This window comes from Triplophysa rosa, linkage group LG3 (genome assembly GCF_024868665.1).
Source record: "Triplophysa rosa linkage group LG3, Trosa_1v2, whole genome shotgun sequence".
Taxonomy (NCBI): domain Eukaryota; kingdom Metazoa; phylum Chordata; class Actinopteri; order Cypriniformes; family Nemacheilidae; genus Triplophysa; species Triplophysa rosa.
Window position 1 is genome coordinate 6,981,702 of NC_079892.1, and position 20,111 is coordinate 7,001,812.

Consider the following 20,111-nt stretch of genomic DNA (forward strand, 5'->3'; position numbering starts at 1 on the left):
TAGAATGAGGTCCCCTCACATGGAATTCTCCATGTTGTTTCTACAGTAGCCCTGAATGGACAAACTGCTCTACAGAGCGCGTTTCGTAAATACGTTATCTCCGTCGGCAAAGAAGCAAAAACGTGACGACACCTTAGTTCTGCGTCAACCACTGGAGTGCTTCGAAAGGGAGGTGTGGAGTGAGCCGTTGGTTGCAATTCGCAACCTCACCACTAGATGCCGCTACATTTCATACAGTGAACCTTTAAGCGTCACTAAAAGAAAAAAGTGATTTGTCACTTTGGTATCAGTGTGCACAAACCACCTTTGAAAACTTAATGAAGAACAATGATCCCAATTTTTCCCGTTCCCACGCAAGCTTGTAATGGAGTATAAATACGTCACATTAACAAGCAAATTAGAGAGGAGGAAGATCAAATGAACGGGGATGTTTTTCAAATACAAACAAAGCTGACCTCTGTGTGCAGGCCTGCCCTGGGGTTCGGAGGAGCGTATCTTTGGCTTTGATCCTGAACTAGTGGCTATGAGCCATTACAAGGTCATGGAGGTTCACACGAAGCATTCCTCGACTTAATAGGTCACTACACTAATAGATTATGAAGAGATGGGTGGGTGGGGGAGTATGCAGTAGGTATGCAGTATCTCAAAAGGGTTGTAGCACACTGAAAGTATAGAGAGTTCAGGGCCTCATACGTTAAGCTTTAAAATATTCATTGTATTTATTTTTTCCCACTAAAAATGGTGTGGTGTCCTTCAATGCAACAATGCAATAGAGTACAGTAATTACCTATGAGCAAGAAGCACTGTTATTTTACTTCAATCATTAGTTATATACACTACATACACATAAATTATGTGAATTATTGAGGAGAGGTGTGCTATTACTTTAAGTGATGCTAATATTTAGTCAAATTGTTTTAAATTTAGTTGCGATAACCTTGCAACCATATACTGTAGTAGTAAAAAAAATCAATTTCAGTCATTAGTGACATGCAAATAAACAAAGCACTTTTTTGAAACAAACGGTTTGTAGTACAGAATGCATCACTAATGACTAATGATAAGATTAACTTGGAATAATCAGTCAACTTTTTGAAAGAAATACAGCGTGTGAACTATGCTTTGTGTTGACTTATCACGCAGACAAACATTAAAACTGATGGCAAACAAGACTGCGTGAATGCCGAACAGTTTGAAAGACTGTATCAATATGCTCACTTCAAACAGAAAAAGACCTTAAAAAAATAAAGGAGATAAAACAACAATTCAGTTAAAGACAGAAACCGGCTCTTCCACTGTGACATCAGCGTCAGACTCGCTCGCGTGTGGCGCTGAAACCTACACCTCTGATAATTACAGACCGTGACGCTCACAAACTTTATGACACACCCACACACTCTGATGGAAAAAACTGTCTGTTTTTGTTTGTACTGTATGTGTTGTCACTGTATTCCTACTAGTGTACAACCAACGTTTTACCAGAGAAGTTCTTAAGGACCAGTGGTTAAACCTATGGCATACATGGGTATCCACAATGCCAGCTAGCTTTATCTGATTGTGGTTTTACTTAATCGATTCTTAGTATTTCATGACATTTTATGCTTTTAAAAGAAAGCTTAAATACATCTTGGCAAATCTGGAGCGGGCAAAATTGTAATAAAACCAAAAACATACAATTATACAATGCAGGACATCAATTCCTTTGTTTGGGGGTCTTATTTTTTTGATGTTTGATTGCACAAAATGTATGATAACTTTCTGTATTTCATAAAATGCCACAAAAACTGTGGCCCCGCTGGATCCATCTGGGGGCCCCCAGTTTGAGAGCCATTAATTTACACAGTGGCGTAATAAACCACTAGACGAAAGTAAAGAATATTTCCATTAAATATTACTTCATAGTGAACGTAATACTTTAAATAATGTAATACTTATAAAGCTTATAACAAGCTTTCGAGTTTTTATTTTAGACACTAGTGAACAACAAAACATTCCAAAACATTAAAAGAGTTCAATTACTGTATTTTACAGCGATAACAAATGAAAACTTAAAAATTTGGATGAGTAAACGTATTTGAAGAAAAGGATAATGCGTAATATGCATGACCCAATATACAGTAGATTCATGTCAAGAGGTCTTGACTGCAGTTTGGAACAAAAATATCTTCACGAATTAAAGACAAGAGGCTAAAATGTGTCTTGTTTTTTATTAAATTATAAACGCTACATTAAAATACAAAAAATTCTACATTTTTAAACCAACATTCAATGCTGTTGTTTGTAGTGCATGTAACCATTATGTGGTCATTATGTTTCAGCCAAAAGCGATGTTAAACAATACATCCAGAATAGATCTGGGAAGGGTCTGACTTAATAGTCCAAGATGACAGTGTTTTGATCAATGAGCAGTTTTGAGGTACGTACGCGTTGTTCTCTGGCGAGTCATGAGGTGTCTCAAATTAACTGTGATTCTCGCACTTGATTGGCTGTCGTGGGACATGTGATGTAGCTTCTCTCAGTCAGAGGTGGACAATGTGCAGACGTACACCTTTATTTACAAACAAAGAGAAAAAAATAGTTAGACAGGGTGGTGGTTCCTAAAACACGACTTCTAGTACAATAATTCAAGGCACAGATCGCAATGCTTACTAGGTTGAAGTCTTATTTGGAGCTGCCCAGGTCATGGTTCACTCCGGGATTTGAACCTGAAGTGTTACCACTGTGCTACCATCTCGAAAACCAGACTATTCTGTTACCACCGGCCCTTTTAGGTTTTTGACATTTTTCACTTTGACTGTTTGGTCCAAATTTGAGTTTGAATACACGCGTTATGAGGCTACAAACACTGAGGTGTCATTGAGGTGGGGTATGTTGTTGAAAGTTATATACCTCTGAAGCTTGGCAACAAGTCTAGAGGCGTTTTTAAAACATTTTACTCATGTTATTGTCTCTCTGTTTTTACCATTAAAACATCACAAAGGCATCATAAAAGATGTATAGAATGCAAGATGCTTGCCAAAGGCTGTTTTTGCAGACGCAGGTAGCAATAAGAAATGCATTTGCCTCTCGCGCTAGAATGGCAAAAGTGATTTACTTGCGCAAATTAGGCCAGATTTTTATCATACCTAACACAAAACATACCATATTCCATATAAACCGAACCCCGGACTGGCATTTCATTCAAGTGAAATTAGGTGCAGTTGCTCTGAACAACACAATTCTGAGTTTTTACTTTGATTTGGTTTTCACTGCAAACTCTGATGCAAAACATCATTTGACATGATCATGATTCATTGTCCCTGAGAAAAAGTGTTATAGATTTGACAGTATACCACTATTAAAAAATTGAAAATAAAAAATTCAGCAATGACTCATAATTACATCCATTTCATAATCACTGATTCTAAGAAGTGTATCTAACTAATCTAAATGTTGCACCAAAATGCTACAATGAATGAAATCATATTTTGTGTATATTTGATGAGAAGTACCGACCAAATACAATAGGCAATACACAATGCATATTTCTTGTCTATAGCCTCATTTGAACTTACTGTAAATTAAAAACGAAGGCACAACAAAAACTCCGTTACTGTTCTTATAGAGCATGCTTCACAAAACTGTGGGCTAAAAGCACGAGGTGTTCGGCTCGAGTCACCTCAGGCAACAAAAGCACTTTGGTCCTGTATTTTCTCTCTCTCGTCTCTGAGGAGCGCTCAAAATATCACCGTGGCCTGCTGTGGAGGTTACTGAAAATCTGCTGAACATCAACTTGCACTTCAACTCACTGAAAAAATAAACAAATGTTCAACGAATTTTATTACACCGGGGTAAAGTTTTCCGCAAACAAAACAAAAATTAAACAAAAAATGACTCGATTTGAACTGATTTGCTCTGGTGGTGTTGCACCAACAAAGCCGTTTTGGGTCACCACTGGCTCCCACAGTAGGACAAACAACTACTATAGGAGTCAATGGTGACCCAAAATGACTTAGTTACAAACTTTCATTAAAATATCTTCATTTGTGTTCAGCACAACAAAGAAATGTATTCAGGTTTGTAACAACTGGAGGGTGAGCAAATTATGACAAAATTTTTCGGTGAACTATTCATTTAACTATTCCTGCTAGATGCATGAACACTTTACAATATTAAAATATTACTATGCTAATTTAAAACACAATTGTAACATGTTTATGTTAGTCCGGATCTGAATTTACATACATCCGGACGAAAACGATTTATGAATAAACTTCCATTGTTAACATTTAAAAGCATGCACGCAACAAAACAGTGACAAAGTGTTGCGTTTGCTAATTATAATGAACTCATTTACACAAGCAGCTCAAGCTTTTCTAAGGGCTCACAATCTATTTACTCAATTTTGTGCTATGAAAGGTTGTTCACATTTTCTGCTCATAAACATTCTGTACACCAAGCTTTTAAAATGTTTTTCTTTCCCAAGACCATCACAACTCCATAAGGCAGCGCTATGAATTGTGTCTATCTGCTTCCACTTCACTGCGTCCAGACAACACACGCCCACTGGTAGCTAAACGGCACATTGAGTTGCTTTTATCACAATGTGACTCTATCAAGCTCGGCAGCTTGATCACAGCAGACCGATGCAGAGTTGAAGCATGTGTGACCGTGTGGACCAGCTGCTTCCAGAGCACACCCACCGCCATTGTTATTTAAGAAGATTATCCTGACTTTAGCCATGCTGAATTTAGCCGTTTGTCGGCACGGTGAGATGCGGGATGCCTAGTGAACACCATTGAAATGGAGCGTTTGGGTAGACAACGGAAGAGTAAGGTGATGATGCCCAGGAGAAGACAGCAGATACAGACTGTCTGGGTTGCCAGATTGGTCTAATGGATATATCAAATAAAGTTATTTTTGGGATGCAGTTGATATTTTTCAACATTTCCATAGATGGGTTGATTATACATCATTGACACCTAAGAACATTATGCTTGGATGCACTGAGCTTTGCTCATTATTCTCCTTCAACCATCTGTCAGAACTCCATCTGTAACACACACAAACCGTCTTTAATATACTAGACAGCTGCTGGTTAAAAGGATGTGGGGCGCTTTACGTGCCCGTCACATTAGCAGAGGCAATTTAAGCACTTAGGCAGAAGATGGTGTTACCGAACAAATCCAATTCCTTTGTTCATTAACAAAAGTGCACTGGTGACCTCTGACCCCGGACACCACAACGCTGCCCGAGTGTGACCCGAATGTGAACGGGATGAAAAAATCCTAAAGGCAGAGCAAGAAAAGCAGAGCGGAATTCCAGGAATTCTGCAAAACGAAAGTGTTTGGGAATAACCGAGCGTGAATCCACACACGCAAGTGTACACAAACTAGTCGAATAGGGGTTTGACTTCATTGAGTATTCCTGTGGTCACGCTGGGAGTGGATTTGTGTCTTTGATGGACCACGTACACCTGAGAAGGCATTACCAGCTTAAGACAAAGCCTGTTGCACCTGGGATGAGGGTATGATGTGCATCATTCATAATGTGTAATTACACAGAGACATTACTCACTGTTCATTCACAAATCTTGCAAAAATAATTGTTTCATGATTTGGTTGTTTTATGAATGAAGCCTCAAAAAGTCTCAGAGAAACTCGAGGTGGAATTACACCTTAACCACTTTTCATGTAAGAATGGTCACTACATTGAGCATTGTGCAGGACAAACAGGTGTGTGTGTGTGTGTGTGTGTGTGAGAGAGAGAAATTTCCTTGGTTGGGAAATATTTGTTCTTCTCATGCGAGTAGAAATGATGGACAAAGTCCACAGACCCTCACCCTTTTTCAGTATCACACACGTCTGCTACTTCATCTAAAACCTCCGTTTTATTTAATACAATAGCCTATATACATATACTATACTCTATATGATAAATAATTATATGAAATGGACGTAAAAATATAAGCTGTGTTCGAAAACCTAGTATGCAGCATTTAAAGGGACAGTTCACCAAAAAAATAAAACTTCTGTCTTCATTTACTCTCCCTCAAGCTGTTGCAAATCTGTATACATTTCTTTGTTCTGATGAAAGATATTTGGAAGAATGCCTGTAACCAAACAGTTCTTGGTCACCATTGACTACCACAGTGGGAAAAATGGCTTTATAAATTTCTGTTCTGTTGAACACAAAAGAAGACATTTTGAGGAATGTAGGAAAGCAAACAGTTCTGGGGAACGTTTGACTACCATTGTCATATTTCCTACTTTGGAAGTCAAAAGTGCCCCAGAACTGTTTGCTTTCCTATATTCTTCAAAATAACTTGTTTTGTGTTTAACAGAAAAAAGACATTTATAAAGCAATTTCTCCTATAATAGTGAATGGTGGCCGACAACTGTGGTTACAAGCATTCTTCCAAATATCTTTCTCTGTGTTCATCAGAACAAAGAAATGTATACAGATTTGGAACAACTCGAGAGTCAGTAAATGATGACAGAATTTTCATTTCTGGGTGAACTGTTCCTTTAAGGCTCCATTTATGTGGAGTTGCTACCTGTTGTTTGCTCAAAACCATCAAGTTAAAAAATTCCATTGACCAAAAAACTGGTTTCAATTTTCATTCCATGTTGACTTTATGTCGCCGTCTTTGTAGGAAGTAGACAGCAAGGCAGCTCTCAAAAGCTGGAACAGAGTTAAAGTATTAATCTCCTCTCTCTAATTTCTATTTACTACTACCGAGTGAGGGTGCGTTGTAAATTCTTCGCACGGAATCAGGTTTCCGACAAGTAGAAAGAGTTTCCCCAATGACTCGACGCACTGGGTCAGCCGCTGGCTTCGTAACAGCAGGGTGACGGTGGGAAATCAGGAGCTTATCCATAAATAAGTAAAAGCCACTCCAGGTCTGCGTCGCTAATGCTGGGAGCTCATACTACTCATCATTCCCTTGGATTTGATCCCACTGCTTCTCTGTTGACAGACTCTGGCGGCTTTCCTCAATGTTGTTGTTTCTACAACATTTATCGGAGCCCCCCCTCAAAAAAAAACAATAAAAAAACACTTAAATCGCAAGGAAATCAGAAAAGATCAGAAGATCCTGGTCAACCTTTCCACTTTCACTGCCTTGTTACTGCTGTTTATTTAGTACATTTAATCTTAAATAAAAGGTTTTGAATTTTAATAAATAAAATAAAAAAATATATAATGATATAATTACTTGCGTTACCTATATTTTACATATATTGTGAATTAAAAAATGTAGTGTGGTGAACTCAAACAGGTCATCTCTCTGCTATCCAACAGCCTGGCACAAACCTACAGACGATCAGACATAAAGCAGCCCATGTACTGCATTTCAACCCAGGTATACTCTATCACTACATTGTATGGGTTGCCAGATATGTTGTGATCTTTTCCTCTGGGAGCCCCTGGACACCAGATACAGAGGAAGATCAAACACTGGGCACAGAATCACATGTCTCTCCTGAGCCGCACGGAGCATGACGCACACATGGCACACACGGACAGAGGTTTTTCCCATAACTCTCCCTTCCTCTGGGCTGTCAGCTGTGGGATGTCTGCCAATCATATGATTAGGAGAGAACCACACCATAGATTCAACCAGGTTTAAGATATCTAGGAGTGGTGGGTGAAGCACTGCAAAAGCTTCAAAGTGGGACAAAAGTTCAAGAGCTGCACTGCTGTGCCTCGATAAGCCACTTCTGTAAGAACTGGGCTATTCCTTTGTTTGGAAATAACCTACATAAATGGTATAGGAATTGCTGATGTAAGTGTGTTAAAAAATGTGAAAAGCATTAAGGGCAATTTAAAGACAGTTCACCCAAAAATGAAAATGATGTCATCATTTACTCACCCTTGAGTTGTTCCAAACCTGTGTACAGTTCTACTAAACACAAAGGAAGATATTTGGAAGAATGTCAGTAAGCAAACAGATCTCACTCCCTCATTTACTGCCATAGTCGTGAAAATAAATACTATGGGAGTCAATGGGGAATGAGATCTGTTTGGTTACTGACATTCTTTCAAATGTCTTCCTTTGTGTTTAGCAGAACAACTAAATTTATACAGGTTTGGAACAACTCGAGGGTGAGTAAATAATGACAGAACTTTCATTTTAGGGTGAACTATCCCTTTAAGCGCAATTACAGCTGCAATCCATAACGTTTGCCTCAATGTCGCCCCCTCTGTTTGAAACATAGAATTGCAGGTTACTATAATTTGACAAAAAAGCTTAAAAAGTTACACATTGCCGCTTTAAATAAACTTCCTTAAAACAAAACTTAAACAAATTCTGTTCTGTTATTTGACACCTCTGAACACAAACAAAACCTTTTTTAGAAAACGTGTTTAGCATTTCAATGTGTGTTTACATACAAAAGCCTGTAAAACTTAATGACAGCCACCTGTATTTTTCTTCACATGATTCTTTAGGAATCTGAATGAAGAAAAATGTAGTTACACCACTTAGGCATGGAAGTAGCAAATAAGATGTTCCTGGCAGGGATTCAGATTTTAGGAACACAATAATTTACTGCATTATTGGTTCATGGGGAATTGAAATGACTAAACAGGTTTGTTTCACTACACTAATGAGGATGCCTCATAGACCTCCATTGCTTTTTCTACTAGGCTAATGATAATTCTATCACCTAATGCTAACCAAACACTAAACACTTAAAATCCTAACAAACCTGCTATTATTAGATTTAGAGTAATACACAATTTATGAGGCTTTATTACAAAAACTTTTCTCAAAACTAACCAAACCCCACAAATACACACGCGCACATACACGCAAAACAACCTTGGCAAAAGGAGCAAAATTACTCAAGGAAAGGTTTCACGGTCTCTCCTGACATCACTACAAAGTGCTACGAAGATAGTTCAAAGACATGAGAAAGGTGAATGTTAAAAGCTTAAAGGGCAGATGCTTGTTTTTATAGCTGCTGTGACTCATCTGCTCCCGTGTCAAGCTCTTCCATAAGGGCAGGTGGAAGCGGCTCTCTGGGGGCCTGAGGGTAGATGTGCCGGGTTTAAATACAGACTGCTGACATAACTGACCGGAGATCAACGCTTTTCTCATCTTTCCGCCACACCTACAACTTTTCCGCCTGATCCCAGAGGGTGCAAATTTGAAAACTATAAGGACCCTAACAAGGAAGCAGATGTAATGTCTATTTTTTGCGCTCATCTGTATTGACTCTTTCCAAAACAGATGTGGATGGAAATAGAAAAGCTGAAGCGTGGGAATACTAGAAAATAAAATTGGTAACAGAAAAATCATTAAAAAAATTATTTTAATAGACATTTATAACAGATTTTTCATGCAGTCATACTTTTGGACCCTATAGTATCATCTACATCATTGAAGGTTCATAGCTGTTCACATGAATGGTGAAAAAATGATGGTTATAATTTATGTTAGATTTATAGAAATATGTGCAAGACTCAACATTGCTCTAATTCTCTGAGATCAGAACTAATCCACAAGAGTGCAACTCTAAAGAGCTCATATTCATCTTATTAATGTCTCATCTATCACTGGATTCTGTGCTTTTGTTTAAATCTTTCCCAGCTTTAAAGAAGCCATACGCGCAACAGGCGCATTCGTCACTGCTGTGAGGGATACGCTCCAGATTAAAACATCATTATAACTAACCCTGCCAAACCAAACTGATGTGAGTACCTGTCAGTTTAATCTGAAGCTCAAACACACACAATGTTAAGAAAACATGAATTATCGCTGCGACTGGCCAACAAATGTTTATGGAATTACGTTTAATCAAATCAAAGGCCTGTACTTAGACAAAGCAAAGATATGAGTGAGCAAAAACGTACTGTACAGTCATGATGTCACGGTGTCATCCTGAAAGTAATGACTGCCTGACTGTATGAGAGACATATTATAAAAATATTTGGCTGTGGAACGCCACCATTAACCAATCAGAACTGAATTTGGCCTAGCTAACAAAAGTATGTACGAAGAACATTTGGCTAACATTCCCATAACGTAATGAAAACGTTATTTATGAAATATATTTAACTATCGATGTAAGAATGTTTTTATACTGCACAAATGTTTGTATAATGTTTTTAGAGTTGACAAAATGCTCTTTTAACATTACTGCAAAAACAATTTTGATAACTTTGAAAAAACGTTTAGAGAATGTTAGCCAAAGTTCCATGTTAGCTGGGTAGTCTTTGCGTTTTAAATGATCAATCTAAAGTGATAAAGATACAGTACCTGGTTTGAGCATCTTGACGATCCTCATTGTTCCGGTTGTTTTCTGGTTGCGCACATGTTTCAGCTGGTGGTTTTAGAGATCTACCGCTGCGGTTCTTGACCAGGTGGGAGCTTCCTCGTGCCGACTGACCTAGACTCCTTCGGCGAGCTACTTTACCAACGGGACCCGACCTCAGCCGCATTATCGAAGAGTTGGGGCTGTGGATAAGCAAAATTCTGCATTAACCTTATTGATTTCAACAAAGTTACACAGCTTGAGCACTGTTGTTTATTTCACGTAGACTGAAACAGGACTTTCAAATAGGTATTAGGCTTTAGGTTATGTTCCCTAAACTGACATTCTTCTCATTTCTGGATACATTAAAAAATACATATCCACTCCATTTGCTTTTCTTACCGAGGTATTTTGACATTGAAGCAATATAGCACCATATATAAAACACACAAACATTACTGTGGGCAGCTTATCTGTTCATCAGAGGAAGCACCTGTAGTCCTGATACACACCCTGTTTACCACGCACACACACACGCAGGCGCGCACACACACACGCAGGCGCGCACACACATATGATAATTGCTGTCGTGTAATCAATGATCATTCAATCCATACATATGGAGTCAAAAGAAATGATTAAACATGCACACATTGAGCAGAAAAACTGAACACTATTTGTCACAGCATTATCATTATAGTATTATTATTACTGCTTGATTACTGCTTGTTGCAAACAGAACAAATCCTGTTGTTACATCTAGTTTTCTGGGATCAGATAGACGTGTTGAAAACTAAAGCTGGAGGTTTGGACACACACAGAGAAACAGTCCTGTTATTTTCTCATTATGTCAAATTAGAATAATCCACACACTGACCCTTGGTGACCCCGTCAGGTTTTAGTCATTTCATTATCCTGACACTAATACGGAAGCTGGCAAGAATGGCAGGTATGCAGGCGCTGGCCTGTGACAGGTCTTTTCCCCATTTATAAAAGTAGTTCCATTTGAACATTTTGCATCAATTTAAAAAGTATCTAAACCTGCATCATTTCAAAACGACTGGAACAGCAAGCGACTGGAATATTATGTTGGATCTGAAAACACGGATTCAGGCATTTAAAAAAAACAAGGAAAGAGTTTGTAGCACATAAGTAAGACCTGCTTGTCTTAGGTGTGCTCTATTATAAGGCATTTCAACAATGTTCTGTATGAACACAACCTCCCAAAATGAAATGCGACGGCAGGCACATAAACTTGAATTTCCTGCATGATGATAATAATATACACATACATGAACACTGAACACGCAAAGTATCTCAACTAGCCAGAAGCATTTTCCCAGACAACTAAAGCCCTGGAACAAAATTCATTCTCACACAGACAAAAGTACAAAGCCATAAATTTTGTCACTCTGTCAACTAAACAAACGGCAAAAACCTGATGTGACAAGTACATATACTGTATATCCACAACCATATACTATATGTATGAACCACTTTATGGTACTTTCTGTTGGTCAACAAGCCTTTGGTCAACATTCAATATTCACTTTAGCTGTACAAAAGAATGCAGTGCCAGTGTTTCACAGGTTTGGGAGAAAACATGTATTTGAACAAACTCATTTAAAGACGCAAGGGAACAATCTGACATATTTCTGGGTGGTGTAATGTCTCCTTGTAGATCACTTTATTGGGTTTTCTCGCACACACCTGTCTTCAGTGGCACATCCATCTGAATCTTGAGAAGGGTGTCGCTCCTTTCTGACTCCGCCCACAGTGGAACTCTGGGAAGGCCTACTGCTGCTTCTCCTGGTACGAGCCTACAAAACGCAAAAATGCTTAGACCCCACACACACAGTACGCAGCAAAATAAGTTTCTTCATGCTTATTCTTCTAAAACGTTACATGTTTGTAGACAGAGAATTATGTTTAAAACTGAATGAACAAAACATCGAGCATTATTTTAACTTTTCACATCAAAGTTATACAAGAAAAAATAAGATAAAAGTATACAAATACAAATATAAAAGTGGTCATAAAATAAGACTGCACCTGTGCGTGAGGAAAGGAGGTGGATGGTCTGGTTTTGGGGAGACGGGCGAGGGTGGAGCTTTTCTTGGCAGGAGAAGACTTGGCAGAAACGTTCTTCCCCGTTTCCAAAAGGTGCTGGGCCACCTTCAGAAGTCGCGTGAAAACATTTTTAGCACCTGAAGCCTCTGCAAAGACAGATTGTGTGAAATATAATATAATCTGAGGATTGGTGTCACATTTTAGACACTGGGATTGAAAAGCGTCTATTAACTTTAAAAGAAAATAACAGATAAGATGAGTGAAGCATTTTATTGCAATAAGTTGCGATGCATTAGCGAAAGGTGGTTTCTGAGCGGTACACCTGCTAACCATACTCTAAAAAGTTCTTACCTACCAAACAGCATACAGTTCTGGGGCTTTTTTGACTACCATTGTAGTTTTTCCTACTGTGTTAGTCAACGGTGGCCAAGAACTGTTTGGTTACAAGCATTCTTCCAAATAACTTTCTCTGTGTTCATCAGAACAAAGAAATTCATACAGATTTGGACCAACTCGAGGGTGAGTAAATGATGACAGAATTTTCATTTTGGGGTGAACTGTTCCTTTCACTTCTATGAGCTGCAGTTTAATTCCAGGTACAACAAAACAAACAAGGCACCACAGATGGGCCCACATTGAACGACTGAATGTTATCGGCCTCTATCACATTTACACAGGTGGTGCCGCTGATGTAAGCTGTGTGCAGGAGAACAGATATCCATGCCGCTCACGCTTCAATAGAGTCCTGCTTGTCCCCTGTAATCTCGTCAACAGAACAAGGCAATGTGGGCTGTATTGTATTTCAAAGCTTGTGTTATGCGGTTGTGATGTGTTTTAAATCAGACAGGTGACAGAGGACGGTTCTAAAATGTTCTCCAAACTCTGTAATTCACTTGACATTGAATGTGTAAATCAGTGACCTCCAATACAGCGTGTCAAGGGTTTTAGCCTATTGTCTTGATTTCTTTTTCTGGGCGTTGTGCCAGTATCCACTCGTGCCGTGTGATTGGCCCAGAGCGATGTTATAATCTTCTAGATGACACGGCAGGGTGCACTAGAGTGGTACGGGAATACTTAAGGTGAAAGTGGCTTTGATACATTTAGAAATGTGCAAAACTACCAGTCACCCGTCAAACTACCCAAATCGACAAGCTCACCTTTCTTGGAGGTCTTGCGGGCGACTTCCTGTGGGGGTGTTTCATCTTTTTTCCCATTGCGGAGAAACGTCGAACCACTTTGAACATTTTCTTTTTCCACTTTCTCTGCAAAGAAAACAAAAAGAACTGATAATGCACTTGCAATTATATTGGCTGCTCTTTGGCCTGACAAGTGGTTGGCTAGATTTTCGTTTCGTTCGGGAACAATGTCTAGTCGTACAGTATCTAAAAGTGTTTTATTCGTGTATGTTTTGGGTGTAAAGGTTTGAGTTTAAGAAAGCGTCAACATAATTATTCAGGGTCTTAGACGAGAACCATAATTTTACAATCTGTCTCAATCAATGACAATGTTAAAAGCTTTAGTATGCAGTAGATGTAATAATGACACGTTCTAGCGTGCTCTGGAGCTTACTGAGAAAAACGCTGAAGGGTATCATATCTCAAACTTACTGAAGGGACACCAAAAAAATCTTGTTATTCGTATCTTTTTCTTGTGGTTTTTTCTCGTGACATAGAGCCAAAACAAGACAGAAGAAAAAAATAAGCCAGAAGCTATTCATCATTTAAGATAAGTTCCTGGGGTTTGTCTTGGGCGGATTCTGATGTACGTTTGAAGTGGGTTACAAGATAAGATCACTGTGATAAATGTAACCATTTATGTGAATTTCAGTTCATGGAGGAAAAATAAAAATAAAATCAAGTCAGATTCACAAATACGGCAAAACAGTTACAACTATTCCTGTGAATACTGATATGTTAGTGATACACATTAATACATTTTACCTTAAACAATAAGAGATCCCTACAATATTCGCATCCCTTGTATTCGTATTTTAAGTCTGATTTATTTGCCCCCAAAAAAAGAAAAACAGAGAAAACACAAAATAAACTAAAGATTCAACCGACAGCATTATTTATTATTTTTAGAACATTTCACTAGATATTGCCATTATTTCAAGAATTCTTGGCTATTATATTCATGTAGTGAAAGTGGTAACTATAGGCTTCCTTTGCCATAATCTTTTTTCCCCAGACACAAACGTTCTTTGAAGAACAAACATTCAGCTTTATGTGATGCTGAAAAGCAGCTTTCCTCTCGTATGACTCAGCTGATAACAAAAAGGCCGTATCACAGTCTATCAGATGGGGCCTGACTATGATTTAAAGGCTGTTAACATGATAGTCATCACATTAGCGCCTGTGCTAGTTAGCATTCAATACTGTCAACTATTATTAGAGCGAAACGTGTTCTATTGTAAGATGATATGTTAAAAGCATTGTACAAGTGCAACATCCAACCTAATGGTTTAGCAAGCTTTTACATGATTTAATCAAACACCGCGGAAGCCATTAATGATGTAAGGATTTTTGCACTACAACATTCTGAATAATAAAAGTTACACTAAATATTTTATGTTTGAACAAAGACTGAGGGAATGAGGTACCTATAATCTGGACAGACCAAAGACAAAATATTAAAAAATGATAGAAAAAAATGTAGATAGAAAAATGAAATGCACGTCAACAATGTGCACAAAAGAACATTTAAAATGCCACTAGAGCTATTAATAACTATAATATAATGTTAAGATATATGGAAATATTGTAAATGTGCATATCGTTGTATGCATAGGGTTGCAATAACATTGTCAGAATTATTTCCTAATGGCCCTTTTTTGAGATCATCTAAGTGACTTAAAGACGTTTTAGCTAAAGATTAAGCATATTAGAAATAATATTATTGATGCATGATAATGCAGAATACAAAGATCACGTAAATCTAGAAAACTGACTCTTTTGCAGAAATTGAACACTCAATATAATAAAAAAAACTGTTGCATTATTACATATACAAACTTTCACTTTTGCAATGATCATATTTTTTGCAGTACCTTTGCAGTGCCACTACAGAGGCTGCCACACAAATGCTGACCATCTTTTTTTACGTCAGCTTTGGTTATGCACACCAGGTCAACGTGGATCAGCAATGAAAGCATATTTCTGCTCTGAAACTGATAGCTGCCACTTCCTCTGACGCACACAAGCAACAATGTTGGCCTGGCAACCGGTAACCATGGCGCCTGTGCACAGGAACTCTGCAAGACCAAGATTAAACCTTAAGTTTCCTTATGGACACCAGCCATGACGTGACCTCCTTTATGTTCCAGCAGGCAGTTATCTCCATAAAGGATGTTTGACATAAATACTATTCACGGTATAGTGCAGGATAAGTCAACCATTCTAATAATGCAAAGCTTTCTGCCATCTTCGTGGTTGCTAGGGCATTTCTACTTGGCTGCTAGTTGGTGAAAAAACACACTCTCTAAGATATTACACACGACTTGGGTCCTTCTTCTAATGCAAGTTATTTGAAAGGCAAAAAACTGAATAACAAGAAGCACAATTATAGGTAACATTCATGTCTGTAGCCAATAAGTGACAAGTGTAATTCTTTAGGTTAGTCTTTCAAATGCAATAGCAATAGTCATGTTTGACTCAGAAATGTTTTATACAGTAAACCCTTAATACACAACTGAGAAAAATGGCACCACCATGTCCAGAGCTGCAGGTTACCACCTTGCCATTCACACAAGTGTAGCGTTAAATCATATCAAATTTCACTGATAACATTCGCCCCCATGTCTGAAGTACAAAAAAGTGAAACTTAACCCGGGCACAAAGCACTCTACATGACATTTTTAACGACCACACATTGTTTTATTAACCAGAAGAGGACTAAATGCCAACCCAAATCGGCTATTTATCAAATATAAAAATGCTTCAACACTTAAAGCCAGAGGTGGACAGTAACGAAGTAAATTTGCCTGAGTACTGTACTTAAGTACACTTTTTGAGTATCTGTACTTTACTTGAGTATTATTTTTTCTGAGTACTTGTACTTTAACTTGACTACATTTGAAAGACAAATATCATACTTTTTACTCCACTACATTTATAAAAAGGTCCAAAAGTAGAAAATGGTTTCTATGCAGCGGGTTTCCTGTGTGCACAATTTATCTGGCTTGCGATCTGCCAGGACCTTTTACTGTTGCCAAGTATTTCAGTTTTTCTAAGCTCGCGGTTTTCCGGCAAGCTTTGAATGGCCATTTGGCAGATTTTTTTAACGCAAATCTGGCAACTCTGGGATCTTCCCCGCTAAACTAATGTAAACGTAGTCGCTGCTACATCGTTGATAGCGCTCTGAAAAGGCAAATAGAACATTAAAAGAGGAAAAAGGCACATGTTAAAGTGTGGTGTAATCATCTGTGAGTTACGATCAGTCAAAGATCGTAGAAACATCGTCATGAAAATGATCGGCATAACGGCTAAACGGTAAATAAGCATCACATACACCTTGAGCTACACGTGCGTGTTAACTTCTGATCTGCTGTTATATCATTTAAAGCGATTTGGAAAATGAATGATGTTTTTACTGAAGTTACTATAGTTGAAGTATTCCTGTTGAAATAAAAACAATAGAACCCTGCCCAAAATACAACATAAAATGTAATGGATTTAATGGTTATAAATGGGAATTGTACTACGGATACTTGTTGTCTACTTGTATGTGATGGATTCTATTGATGGGATGGTAAATCCTATTGGAATAAAACCCAAAACACATTACAAAGAGGAATTTAATTTAAAAATCTCATTCTAATTAAAAAATTCATTGTTTTTTTTCAGCAGGGATGGTATTTGCATTAAAACCACAGTATCCACAAATTTACCATTTTCTATATATAGGAACCATACTCCAATTAATAATCTTTAGTAAAACCACAGCAACTAAACATACCATAGTTTCATTATATTCATTATTATACTAGCTATAGTTTATGTTTGTAGTTAAATTATGGTAATAAGTCCAACAAACACATGGCTTCTACACTTTACTATTTACAAGAACCTTACTACTTACTGGTAAATTGCTGCTAAAACTGGTAAAGGGAATATACAAAATAAAAGAACACTGCTCATAAATACATATAGGCCTAGGGGGCTAATGAGGATAATAGGCTAAATGATCATACAGGATTATATCTAAACTAAACATATGTGTGCTAAACATATAAAGCTCTTAAAGGAGTTGCTCACTGCAAAATTTGCCCCCATTGACTTTCCATAGTAGGAATAAAAACTACTATGGAAAGTCAATGGGGGCAAATTTTGAAGTGAACTACTCCTTTAATACCACTGATTCTGTGAGCTACTCGGTGTATTCAGTAGGGTGCTTCAGAGGCATAAGGTATACGACAATAAAACAATGCACAACTGACATAAAGGAAATTTACTTTTAATACTTGAGTACTTTTAAAAGCACGTACTTCTGTACTTTTACTTAAGTAAGAATCTGTCTTTACAACTTTTACTTGTAGTGGAGTAATATTTGACCAGTAGTATCTGTACTTTCACTCAAGTAAGGAAGTTGTGTACTTCGTCCACCTCTGCTTAAAGCTAATAAATATAAATTTCACATTTTAAGTTAAAGAAACACGTTTTTATATACATACATAATCATGTCAGGAATCCATAAGAAGGAATTATATTTGCTGTATTCGTGTTGTGAATTCCTCTGATAAAGTTTGTATTCCTAATGGATACTTATCGCATATCAATCACTCGCTCACGTAAGCAGTGTGAACATGCTTGGATTTTCCAAGAGCCAACTTCAAACCTTCCGTTCTCATAAATTCCCATTAAGATTCTCATAACTCACTATTAATGCCCCCTGAAGGGATGTACGCTCTCAAGAGCTTTTTAATTATACATCTAATTCCCTTTAACACTCTGGGGGCCAAGCCTATGTTGGACAGATTTCCCGGATATCCTTAACCAAAATAATACACAATGAAAACCTACAACTAGAGCGCTGAGTCTAAACAAACCACTCCACAATCAGAATTGTCCAGATTTGAAATTGGACAGTTTTCTTAAGTTATGCGGTGTAATGTTTGCATTTTTGTGCCAAAATATTTCCATGCAGGAAAACAGATAAAACGTAGCTGAACAAGTCCTGAGATGGAGCCAAGGAAAACAATAGGTTAGGCACACCAATACAAAGGAAGTGTGTCGCCTGCATGAGGCTGTTCCATAATGACCTGTAAACCTACAGCCAAATTATCCAGAGTACCAGAGTACAACACTCAAAACTCTCACCTACACGACACCAGCGCTTTAAACATGAAAAGACCTAGACATGAAAAGACCTGCTGGTGGTACATGCTGGTGTTATAACCACTGTAATGGCTTTGATAAGATTTATGAACACAGCTGTGTGTCATGAGATTACAGCTCACTAACTAAGAGTGATTAAAAGGCTTTTAAAATGGGTCATGAATTAATATTACTTCATTAAGATAAATTAACTTCACTTTTGCTTTAAAAGTCCAGTGTATGAAAATTAGCGCAGTCTAGTGGTGAGGTTGAGAATTGCAACCAACGGCTCACTACACACCCCCCTTTCGAAGCACACTACACAGAACTAAGGTGTCGTCACATTTTAGTTTCTTTACTGAAATGTATTTACGAAACGCGCTCTGTAGAGCAGTTTGTCCGTTTAGGGCTACTGTAGAAACAACATGGCGAATTCCATGCAAGGGGACCCGCGGTGTACGTAGATAGAAACATATTCTAAGATAATAAAAACATAACGCTTCATTATGTAAGGTCTTTATACACATCTGCAGACATAGTTATGTATATTATATTGCATTTCTGTCAATAGATCCTACAAAAAATTACACACTGGACCTTTAAACTTAATGAAGACTTCTTTTTTTCCAAAAACAGGTATGAAGGTTACAATTACAAAAGGGCACAAAGGGATATTTAAGGAAAGAGGCCCATCGCATTGTACTTTCCAAACATCAATTAAACCTGAATCATCTTTTAAAGACAATCATTCATCAAACCCTGTTGAGGATCAATCACTGTGGGGTCAAACTGCAAAGGCGTGTCAAAGAAGTCTTTCATTTCAGTATTACTGTGGCTTTTGTGAACGGCACTTGGAGATTCAGCTGGAGGGTAGAGGTTCAACCCGCTTAAGGAATCATTTTTGTCATTTTACCTCTTTTGGACCCTTTTGTGTGTGTATGATAAGAGAAAACTGATATTATATGAGCAAGAATGCTGTTTGAGATGACAGGTAAAGCATTAGGATGTGATGTAAAAATATCCCAATGGATGAGTTATAACAGCATGACCAGAGGAGTCCAGAGTAGTGTGTCCATTCATTCCACTGGGGTTTGTGTTTTTTTTCGTCTGATGTAAAAGCATGGGTTCTTATTTTGGATTTTTTGAAGTTTCATCCTGGATTACCTCAAATCCCTCCTCAAATAAGATTGCCCAAGAGTCTTTAAACACTGCAAATCTGCAAGGAAATCACTAAAGAGGGGATTTAGATTTAAGATTCAGGAAAGGCTTAAAAAGAGAGTTCATCCAAAAACGGACATTGTGTCATCATTTGCGTACGTCATTCCAAACCTACTTGACTCTATACAGGTACATTATGAAAGTGGATGGGGACTGGGTGGCTAGCTGGCATCTAAAAAATAGACAAAATGTTTAAGCAATTATTCACTAAAGCTTTTGCCAAAAATTATCTATAACATGAAACAACATTCATCACAAGCAGGCGACCTTG

General features: G+C 37.8%; 1 protein-coding gene across 1 annotated transcript in view; it reads right to left on the bottom strand.

The window, feature by feature from the left end:
* Nucleotides 1–2,204: 2,204 nt before the first annotated feature.
* Nucleotides 2,205–20,111, bottom strand: part of si:ch211-266k8.4 (TBC1 domain family member 4) — a 31,309-nt gene continuing 13,402 nt past the window's right edge. Inside the window, exons 11-15 of the mRNA XM_057329120.1 lie at nt 13,466–13,570; nt 12,291–12,454; nt 11,949–12,058; nt 10,244–10,441; nt 2,205–2,548 (exon numbers count right to left, since the gene is read on the bottom strand). Coding sequence (XP_057185103.1) covers nt 2,455–2,548; nt 10,244–10,441; nt 11,949–12,058; nt 12,291–12,454; nt 13,466–13,570 — 671 coding nt within the window. The 3' untranslated portion in view covers nt 2,205–2,454. The remainder of the gene's footprint in view (nt 2,549–10,243; nt 10,442–11,948; nt 12,059–12,290; nt 12,455–13,465; nt 13,571–20,111) is intronic.